Source organism: Salvia hispanica, chromosome 4 (assembly GCF_029641045.1).
Source record: "Salvia hispanica isolate PSC_SH4W2 chromosome 4, Shi_PSC_v1, whole genome shotgun sequence".
NCBI lineage: Eukaryota > Viridiplantae > Streptophyta > Magnoliopsida > Lamiales > Lamiaceae > Salvia > Salvia hispanica.
Window position 1 is genome coordinate 8,499,141 of NC_142695.1, and position 11,260 is coordinate 8,510,400.

At 36.4% G+C, this 11,260-nt stretch overlaps 1 protein-coding gene across 5 annotated transcripts; it reads right to left on the reverse strand.

The window, feature by feature from the left end:
* Positions 1-204: 204 nt before the first annotated feature.
* On the reverse strand, positions 205-9,950 carry LOC125195792 (protein ALWAYS EARLY 3-like). Of its 5 annotated transcripts, XM_048094029.2 has the most exons (21): positions 9,744-9,950; positions 8,850-8,985; positions 8,340-8,438; positions 8,049-8,111; positions 7,308-7,385; positions 6,736-6,922; positions 5,941-6,206; positions 5,500-5,863; positions 4,881-4,955; positions 4,184-4,455; positions 4,045-4,101; positions 3,599-3,898; positions 3,340-3,515; positions 2,953-3,235; positions 2,484-2,708; positions 1,965-2,114; positions 1,701-1,844; positions 1,400-1,618; positions 1,007-1,111; positions 824-919; positions 205-703 (listed from the first exon to the last, which is right to left on the reverse strand). In XM_048094029.2, exons 2-21 carry the CDS (start codon positions 8,952-8,954, stop codon positions 539-541), a joined length of 3,429 nt encoding a protein of 1,142 aa, XP_047949986.1. In that variant the 5' UTR covers positions 8,955-8,985; positions 9,744-9,950; the 3' UTR covers positions 205-538. The 5 variants fall into 5 exon arrangements, with proteins under 5 accessions (XP_047949986.1, XP_047949985.1, XP_047949984.1 ...); XM_048094028.2 differs by having other exon boundaries at positions 824-1,111; positions 8,850-8,973; positions 9,761-9,950; XM_048094027.2 differs by having other exon boundaries at positions 824-1,111; positions 9,761-9,950.
* Positions 9,951-11,260: the final 1,310 nt, after the last annotated feature.

An 11,260-nucleotide genomic window follows, 5' to 3' on the forward strand; every position in this document is an offset into this window, starting at 1 on the left:
GTTAATTTCCATATATGAATCTCCATTTGTCATAAATTCTTTGAATATACATGCCACATCATATTGCCAAGTGGTATGTCTTGACCACTGAATATTTTCTCCACATCATATTGCCAAGTGGTATGTCTTGACCACTGAATATTTTCTCGAATAAGTGATGTTCACAACAGGTCAAGTTCAATGTTTAATTAACCAATGAGGAGCTTCTTAAAAGAAAACCACTGAAATTCATTCATCTTATTGCACTTTCATCGTCTCTCTAACTGATTTACAATCTGTTAATGGCATCTCCTACTCAATGTAAAAATGCATGTGATGCTTCGACTGCCTTAAACAGTCGATAGAAAATCATGTACAAATATTTATACCAACGTTCTTCACTCATTTTCCACAACTAGAAAACTAGCTGATCCTCGTGGAGAAAATACGAAGAACGGGTATGAATAAAATCTAACCTATGAATGCAACGAAGGTAGAGAGCTGAGACAAAAATAACAAGTCAAATTTTAAGGACCTAATACCGTTTCTTGTTAAGTGACTAAGTAGGTATTAGAGCCAATATCTGGTTCTTGATGATGCCCACACACTTTTGTATCTCGGTATAAACAGGAAGATTTTGCGAACTGCGTGGCTGTAGGCTTGTCACAGCAGAATCTAGTATCTGTGCCACGTCAGATGGAGGGAACTGTCTTTCTGTACATTTCTGCAATGATAAAATAATTCCAAATCAGCAAATGTAGGGGAAATACGCTATCCCAACTCTGTCAGGGACTAAAGTACTTTCTTGAGAGAAAGATATCTTCGCTTTGTGTTTATATTTCACCTGAATCATTAGCAAAGTTGCTACACATTTTGTGATCAGCTCAGAAGGAATTTGGGCCTCAATATCAGATGCATTTGTAGATTTAGGATCAGGTCTCTGCAACAGTTTACAGTTAAAAAAAAGATCATAATAGTTGAGGCGATACATAGAGAGAGAGTTAGATAAGGTAAGTAGAAGATTCACCACAGGCATGCAGGAATCGTCTGAGGGAAGCCGGTCATTTACATAGTCTATGGCTTCCTCAATCTTCTCCATGGTATCCTCCCTATTCTTGAGTGATGATATTGCCTGTAGAGGTATGATAGTTCGATTTTTGAATGTGCTCCAAGCAGAAGGATATAATTATTAAAAAGGGTAGGAAATAGATCCAAGTTTTTCGTTTTTTGTTTTCATGTTCAAGGGGCTAGGAATTTTAAATATTTACTACTCCAGAAAGCAACAATGACATAAACTTTGAGAAATTGTAGTACCAACTCCATGCGAAAGAGAGGGCCCAACTCAAAACGGAAAGTTCGTGGATTTCACTTTTAAGGAGCACCACACATTAAAAGGGTCACTTGAATTTGACTTGTTTACCTGCAATGCAGCATCCACCATTGTCCGAGCTTTTGTTCTCGAGCTATCCATGATTTCATTCACATGTGATCCCAATTCTTGAGTTTGAAATGCAGATCGATCAAAAGAATTGAATGTGCTATCCAGATCAGCAAGACCAAGCAGTGGCCTTGGCCATGCAAGTGAAAGTTTTCCTTGATATGTGTTTCGTTCTCTCAAGCGGTGTAAAGCTGAAGAGACCTGCCAACGAAAATAGTAAGCTTATATCTAAATGCAACAAAATTTGGTCCATAAGACTCAGTATCTTTTATGGGACCTCTACCTGTTCATTGGCTTCATTCAATTGTATAAGTACTGCAGCATATTGCTTTTTAAATGGTTCCGATTCTTTTAAAGGGCTATCACCATCCTTCTGACTTTGCACCACATCATCGTTCATACGCCTCAACTCGAGAACAATAGCTTCCTGTACATATTACAAGCAATAAGGCCACATATGCCCAGTTGTTAAATTTCCAATCACCAAAATGCAACAGCTACTTATATATCCAGAAACAAATCATTAAATAATCCAAGGAAGCATTACTTTTTTATCAAGAGCACGAGTCAGTTGTGCTAGAGCTTGAATGTCTGCTTCCTTTGCCTGGATCTGCGCTAGTGTACCTGGCTGAGGATAAGTTTGCTGGTACGTTGTGGTATCACCAGTTCCCAGCCTTGTTGAAACATCAGATGCAACCTGGAGGATAAAATCTACGTGAGATACTAATGCTTTACAGTAACGTGTCATTCTGCGAGTGCAAACTAGCATATTGGATCGAATAGAACATATAGTACAATCAGATATTTCAGGACACAGTATGAAATAAATCAATGTCAATCAATCATATGCAGTGCAGTGCGATTAATAGAATGTGTATATACTGATATAGGGACAACATATCATCAGAACAAATAAACGATGAAATTCGGTCAACAGAGACAATTAACTTTAGTTCAAAAAAATTTGCGAACTCATGCATCAAGTCTAAAAATTCTAATAGGATCAAGTAGAAATAACGTATAACGCAAACCAATGAGAATGAACAGGAAGGAAGAGAAATAATGCCTTTGATTGCTTCAGCAAACTGGCAGGATTAGCTAATAAAGATAGCCGAGAAATATCATCCATATTATCCAGGTTGGTGTTAGGAGAAAGCTTAATATACTCCTTTGCTCGTCCATTCTCTTTCAGTTCATTGAAGCTCTCAAAAAACTTGTCAACTGTGATTGTGTGTCTGCCAAGCATTGCAGGCATGATCTCAAAAGGATTTACAGGCATGCAGTCAATGTCCTGCCACGGGAAAAATCACATATCATTAGGAAAATAAAATAAACATAATGGAGGCACAAGGGCTTCCTTGTACTTCTTAAGCACATAAACTGAAAAATTCTGAATCAGACAAACAAAACTGTTAAGGAAACTTGCATTTTAGGAATGTATGCAATTTCACTACCTAAAGTGGACATGCTGATACTACGACATATCTGAATGGTATCAAAATTTATATATGAAAGGATTAAATAGCATAATTCACCATGACAAATTCAACCCCTAGCTCTTGACGGTCAAATTGAACCCGGCACTTCAAGTGGTCAACAGTTAACACACTTCCATCATGAATCTCCCTTGTTTTTGGATGAATAGCAATGACACGCTGACCAACTGATAAAGGCCTTGCAAGGTCAGTCGGTAGTCCGTCCCTTAGACCTTCACGGAGCTCAGTGTAATGTTTTCTGACAGACTCTCGATACTGATTAAGCTTATCTTTTTCTTCCTTCAGGAACTGCTCTGAAAACCGCCGTGGTTTACCAAGTGAACTGCTTGAACAATAGAGAAACTAGTTATCAGCCCAGAGCTGGTGCAGAACTCGGGTGACAAAAGCACAAAAGTTTTGTGCAATCGGAAAATGAAATATACAAACCTTCGTATGACACCCCACTCTACACGAGTTAATCGTGGTACATGACCCAATCCAACATGATACAGATATTCAACAAACTCCCTCTTTGCAAACCATGGATAATCAATGGCACTGTAGAACCATTCATAAGTGCACCATCTCCTCAGACGTTGATTCGATAAACAATTAGACGGGTTCTGCTTGCCATAAAATGGACAAGGAGAATGAGTATTTAACTTATATAAGAATATGGATTCAAAGAAATTAAAACAAGCCAAACCTTAAATCTAGGCACTGTATCATGGAGCGAACCAAGTGACAGATTATTCTCATCGTTTAAGATCTTTTCAGATAACTTCAGGTCTTTCTTGGCCATTGGTTTTTTAAGATTCATCTTGCGCCGGCTCCGCATTTTAGTAGATAAGTTATTGACGGTGACCTGTGTGGCTGATTGGGCGGAGTCACTTCCTTCTTTCTGCAAATCAGTACCAGAAGAGTTTTCTGAAATTTTCATCACTTTCGGGGAACTGCTTTGGGAAGATTTTTTAGTCCTCATTGATTTCTTGCCTACATCTCCAACCTAATAAAAAAGCGTCATTACTATTTGATGAGCTCTCAACTAGAGAAGGATATGAATTTAAGGTTGCATACTTGTATTATACCTTCCAGTAGTCATACTGTGTAATAAATGTCAAAAAAAAAATTATACAGCTAAAATAAGAGTACCTCAGTCCCTGGTGATCCACTAAGATGAATATCAGCATGAGTTTCAGGCTTTTGACTCTGCAAGTGGTAAAAACCATGCCAAAATTAAAATAGTGTGAGAATAATCAACAATGAAAGATGAACAATATGCCTTTCTCACCTTAGAAACTGGCGTCTTTTGTTTTTTTCTTGATTTGGTAGACTGATGGGAATCCTGGTTTTCTTCATGAACAGAACCACCATAAAAAACTGAACCTTTTCCAGGTTTTGATGTTTTGCTAGAAGCAACTTCAAGACTCGATGCTAGATGTCCTTTTGTTCTTACCCCTGGGGGTCTACGTTTCTCTCTTGGCTGGTTTGCTGGTGGAGATTCTAATGGAACAGACTCATCAACATGGTCATGATGTTCATCTTTAAACAGCACCATTGATTCTGATGTAAGAAAATCAACACTTTTTCAATCTTCATCTGATTTTTCTATTCTTCATATTAGTTGTATCATAAAGTAGAATGAATGATAAAGGCGATGCAAATTTTCATCCAGTGGGACAGTCAAAAGTTATTTTCCAAATAAACTGAATATTCCGAAATGAGATGCTGGTCGATAGGACAAAAATATTTAACTTCAATTTTACCCCATAAAAACTCGTGAACTGCTTGATTTTAAATCAGAATACTTGGATATGACTAATTAACAGAATCTTAAGAGTTTGTATGCTAAGAAAGTAGTAGTGACACCTTTCTTGTAATCTACATGAGAAGGTAATAGCTAGGTGAACGAATTGCTAAATATATTTGGCAACCATCTTAGTCATCTGAATTTCAGTAAACAAGAAATAGTAGATCTGAACACGTACCATCTTCATTATCTGTTGGCATCATCAGTGACAAATCTGCCAATGTTTGCAAGGCATCAAAAGCAGGTCCTTCGTCTGCAAAGATCCATCATAATCTCAAAGACAGTGGAGAGGTATAGTTCAGTTAAGCTACCATCTAACATTCCTACAACTGAATAAGTTTTTGCAAGGAAAAATAGCCCATAAAATATAATGTTCAAACTCTTGAAGGCCAGACAGTTTTCTGAGATATGAAATGCATCCACATTCAACAAGGTGTTTGATTAATGAATCAATTAACTAGTTGGCATCTTTGCATGATGTTTCTTATTCTATACAGAATAATGGGTAGAGCAAGTCAAAAAAATTGTCCAAAAACAAACACTATCTAAACTGTGGAACTTACTTATAAAAGCAAGTAAACCCTAATATCACTTTTCAATAAATAATAGACTGTATAATATGGAATTATTTCCTTAAAGATGTATTGTGAATAAATTTTAACCATTCCTTAAAGATGTAATATGGAATTATTTTCTTTTTTACTGTCCAGCATACCAAAAGTGGTGAAATCCATGATCTGTGATATACTATGATTCAAGGGACAATAATTAATACGGAAGATATATGAAAATCGCACCTCTTCCAAAGAGAACCTTTTTGCTCTTCTTCTTCTTCTGCATAGGGGATCTGGATACCTTAGTGGCATTGACCTCCACATCAAACTTTCTTCTCATTGCACTCAGCAGTTGCTGACCTTCCTCTGTTCCACTGCATTCTTCCTTGATGTCACCCAAATGACTCTCTATATTGTTATCAACTTCATATTTTCTCCCTTCAAGTTTTTTTCCCTTCTGTCTTGTTGTACCAATACTTACAGATTCAATCAAATGGGGCTTATACCTAGACAATTCACCAGTGTCGGCTTCTGTGCTTCCTTCTAAATCTTCTTCATCCGTGTCTGTTGCCAACAGCTTGGCATTTGATATCTCTGCTATATTAGGCTGTAACCAACATCAGTTCTATAAGGGAGGAGTAAGATATATTGTTTCAATTTCACTAGACCAGGTCAAACTATTACCTTTCTTTGAGCATGCCTAAAAGGCGATGACATTACACTTTCAGCTCTTCTATTAAGTGTACCAGAAACCTGGGGGGAACCACCTCTTTGTGATGCCTCCGCCAAAGCTATGGCAATCTCATGAGCCACTTCATCGTCATCAGCGTTGGCCTTTAATTTCAGGCCCTGCCTTGTTGGAGAAAAAAATTTCTCCCCATTGATATTTTCATATGAAAATGAAACAGGGAACCTTGGAGTTCTTTTTCCAACAGGTCGAGGTCTGCTCCCTAAAAGAAAATACCAGCATTTAGCAGGCAAAGAGAAAACAGGGGTGTACTACCCATGCCAGTTAAAAAAGACGTTAACTGTAGAATAAGAAATAAATTTGCCATTAAGGCTCAAGATGTACATTATACAAAGTACAAACATTATATGAAGTAACCAATGAAGGGATACAGGGGACAACGTCCACATAATTTGGCAAATATTTATTTGAGGAAAAAGAGCTAGTTCAGGGGGGGAAAAGGACAGCAGCAAATTAAGCAATGGAGGCTCTCATGTATAGGACAACTAGATGAAACTCGTAAGTACTCCGGAGTAAACATGAGAATGCGCTGGAGAGATTTATACCCTTACATCTTGAAAGCTAAAATACTGTCCACCTTTTCCCTACCTAGGGATCCTATACACAATTAATTCAGAAACTACGCAGCACATAAGCATTGATCCATAGTTCCAAACAAAGACTATATGGAGAATGACTTTCAGCATAGTTACGCACAAAAAATATATTGACTTATCTAGATTCTAACGTACCACCAGAGCGTTTCTTTTTCAATAATGAAAGGCAGCCATAATTTGATGCATTGATTGGAGATTCTGAAGCAATGTACTCATCTGACGCTTTAGGGGTGGGAGGCTGTACTTTACCACGAGCACGCTTCTGTGTCTTTTGGGATGATCCTGCTCCATCATTGTTTTCTTGGTCACTATCACTTCCTGCCTGTAAATCCAAGAATATATTGCATAATTGTCATCATAAAGAAATCAGAAACGGTATCTCGTAACTGACTGATTCATATGATCGACATATGCTAATACTACCAACATTCCGCAGAAACTGGGTTTTCCATCACCAGAAGTCATGAGACTTATGAACAAGTACTTTGTATGTATTGGAATTTAGAGATGGAAGATAAAAATATATACTGACAGCCAAAAACCATAAGCGCACATGTGTGTAGGGGAAACCAGAATAACTGGATAATACCACCTTCTTGTTGTTTGTGTTCTCACGAATATCAGAATTATGTGAACATTTAATAACATGGAGATGGCTAAAGGGATCACAAGATTAGATGGCACTGCGAATTAGATTGTAGTCTCACCAGATTGCTATAGTGATCAGTCATCATGGCAATTAACCCAGCTGCAGAAGCAGTTCCATGTGGAAGAGATAAGTATGCCTGAAATTAACAATTATAGATGAGTTGAAATTGTTGTTGAATGATGCATATCTCAATATGTGTTCTTGGAAAAATCACAACGTCATGTAACACTGTCTACAGAATGACAGCATGGGTTTATATAGATAATTACTGAAATTTGAAAGAATTTTCTTTTAGCATTTGGGGAACCCGTCTTTCCACCAGTAAAGATTCCAGTATATATTTGGTAGTTTGTAGTCAGTAGTCCATACGACCAGTGGACAAAAATGGCTTATATGGACAACTGTCTCACTTTCTTATTTCTAATGAACTGTTGTGAACTTGATGCAATGTGTAATGATACCATAAACCTGAAATCTTATTTATTCATCTGCGGCACACTAAGGCGGATTTTTTTCAATATTGCAATTGTTTGAGCAGATAAGCAAACAAGTGAATCAGATGGTGAAATTGCAATGCTCATAGGCCACTATAGATTTTAGGGATGAAGGACCTCTAAAAGAAAATAAATTTTTTTTCTAGAGCCACCCCAGCATAAAGCTATTCTATGCAATTAGTACAGCCAGCAACGAACTCCAAAAGGCAAAGAAAAATCTCATTGATGAAAACTAGCTTGATATAAGTGAAGTAAGATCCATAGTAGAAGAACATGGAGTCCATCTAGTCTATAATCAAAATTACCCGATTCATCGTGTAAAGTGCCTCCACCATTTCTGCTGAACGATTTCTGACAGCACCAGCTACCTGTACACATGCAAAAGAAGAAAAAGAGACAAGCATTTAGCAATCAACAGATTAGGTCCTAAAAGAACTGTTGCCATCAACTGACTAGTCTATGAGGGATCTAGCCAATCTGGCCGTTGTTTATGATGATGCTATTGTTATCTTATTAGCATGTTGGCATGTCACAGTTATATTTATGGTTATTTTAGGTAACAAATTCTACATTTCACAATATGAGTTTGAACTGACCTTCTTCCAGTCTTTACTGTGCTTGCGGTAAGAGTCATAAAAGCGAGTTAGCTCTTCCATGGTCCACCGAGGCCCAAGCATGTCAGACAATTTTCTTTTCTGTGTTTTAAGAAAAGAAAACAATGTGGTCATTGTGTTGATACTTGATGTGCACATGCATGACCCCAAAACAAAGAACCAAAGAGATGGATTTTAGGATAAACAGTGAGACACTGTACTGGAATCCAGCAGCTTATGATAACAATTTGAGCTACCAAAAACCAAATTTCACTTAGATAAAAATTATTGCACTTAGAAAAGTTTTCCTAGAAACTTGAACAGCTTGTTCCTTTGGTGTGAAAACATGCATGGCAAGAAACTATGAAATAAAAGGCTCTTTTTCACGCTTTATGAGTCGGGAAAAAGAAAACAAGAACAATATCATGAGATAAGACAAAGGTCAACAGCAAGAAGTGAGTTATCAGAAAACGTGGTAGTAAAAGTAAGGAAACTAATTCACTATAAACTCACCCGACTGTTACTTTTTTTAGAACTATCTCCATCTTTGCTGGGAGATACCTCGTGGATATCAGAATAGCGCTTATTCACACTTCTCGACTTTCTCGTGGGCCCCATAATGTGCTAATATAAGAACCTAAAATAGCATCTAAATATCATGAGATCAAATTGTTAGTCATCATAAGACTGCAGAAACTCTTTAAAAGGTATTTATTGAACAACAAGTACTTTTAAATCCGGAGAAGAATCTTCTAACTCATCTCCCAAATATAATGAGAGCCCATACCCATTGAGTATATATTCAAGAGGTTCAAATAAACTAACAATCGGAATTCAATATTATAGCCATGGAACAGAAAGTGAACATTCAAATACCCATTTTGACAATTAAAATATCTTGACATGTATTACAGCATAGTCCGATTAGCAAACACAACCATATATGTCTTGAATCATAGAGAACAGAAAAATAGTAACCCGGATTATCTTAAAGTATACGCTCTAGAAATATTAACAGCATCAACTCATATGAGACATCTCTAGCTCGGCAGGCGCGCACAACCTCACTCAAATTCAAGCAAAAAGAATCCTCAAAAGTTCAAAATTAATCGCATTAAAAAGACTCAAATTAACGATCTTCAAAACAATCCTGAAAAGAAAGGGGAAATAAGAAGAATCTCCGAGTAACTCAAAAAATTCAACCAGACGAATAAAACAAGCTGCGAATTTGCAGCCAAAAAACCGACATTTATCACTGATAATCAGCTAGACCCGCCAGAAAACAAATCCAAAATCTTTCACTTTAAACCCTACCATTCGGCGCTCAAATTAGACAAAAGGAAACAAAAAACAAATTGAAACACAAAAAAGGATCAGCAAAATAGAGAATATAAAAAAAGAACTCACCTCTTCTCCCCCCTCACCTTTCCGATGAATTCAATTCACAACGGTTGAGGAAAGCTCCAGATTTGAAATTAACGGAGGATTGGTGGCAAAAGGGGTGAGATTACGAATTTTCTGCGATGGAGTGAGACTTTAGAGAGAGAGAGAGGCGAGTTTTTTAGAGAGAGAGAGGGGAGGGAAGAAGGATGAATTTATGATTTTAATTTTTATTTTATTCTGTGAGAGTAATAACCGCGAAACGCTACTTCATTGTATTTGTATTTGTGCGACGAAATAAATCTGTTTAAAAGATTAGCTTAATTTCAATTGAGTCCCTCTATTAGTTTCTTTTCAGCTTTTTACCACGGATGTTTTAAATTCAGTTCCCACTGACTCAACTCTAATATTTTCCGTTTCTTATAATGTATTTTAAAATAGAAAATTCAGTTTCCCATAAATAAATAATAGTATTAATATTTGAGAAAATATTTTTATTTATATCATCGGTAATCATTTTAAATAGATACGGAGAATGTTCAATCGTATGAATAATTATTATTCCAAGTATGTAATGCTAAACAATGTTAACTTCGGCCCAATTGGTGACGAATCTCAAAAAATAAATTCAAAAATAAATAATTACTCTAAAATGTTGAGGTTGTATTGGCTTTTCTCTAAGGATTCACTTATTTTCATTTTTGTATTTTTTAATATATAGTTTATTATCAATTCGCTTATAGTAACATATATAACGAAGGGTACAAATTATTAACAAAACAAAAAACCTTCTAAGTTAAATATTTATTTTGTTTAAGTAACGTAATTACGTAAGTTGACTATAATTATAACTTTTAAATAGGATTCAGCTGGTATCAGATTTTGAGACTGCCGGAGAAAAACATAATTGATTCAAATTTGGTGATTTTATCTGTGAAAAAAATTAAATAGGATTCAATGTTACATTTAATTATCAAAGGAGAAGAATCTCCTATTTCACTTCATAATTATCGTCACCGTCATCATCCCTAAATTCTTTACTCTAAAACTCAACCGGTTCACAGAGCATCCATCGTTTAACCTTCTTGTTAATAGGATGAGGTGTGTGAGGTCTCTGTTATGATCAAGAAACTCCAAATCTTGACACTTGAGAGAAGATGGTGCCTAAATGCGCATTTATATGTTTTGGAGTCCAAGGGACTGGTCCGCGCAGGTGGGTTGCCGCTAGGGATGCCAATCGGACTACCCGTTCGGGTTCGGTCCAATCCACTCGGGGTGCTGGACTATTTGGGTGCTGGTTAAGAAATTTTTAGGTCATGAATTTTTAACCCTAACCCGTTGGGTTTCGGGCCAATCCATCGGGCTATTCGAGCCTAAAAACTTTCAAAAATAATCTCTTGTGATCAAATTTTCCTCAATAAAATGATATTAAATTTTGATTATTTTTTTCTTTTTAGTGATTGAATCATATAAAATCTTCAAATTTTTCACAAAGATAAATTAAAAGTTAAATCGATTAATTTCAATTAAAGCTTGTATTCTTG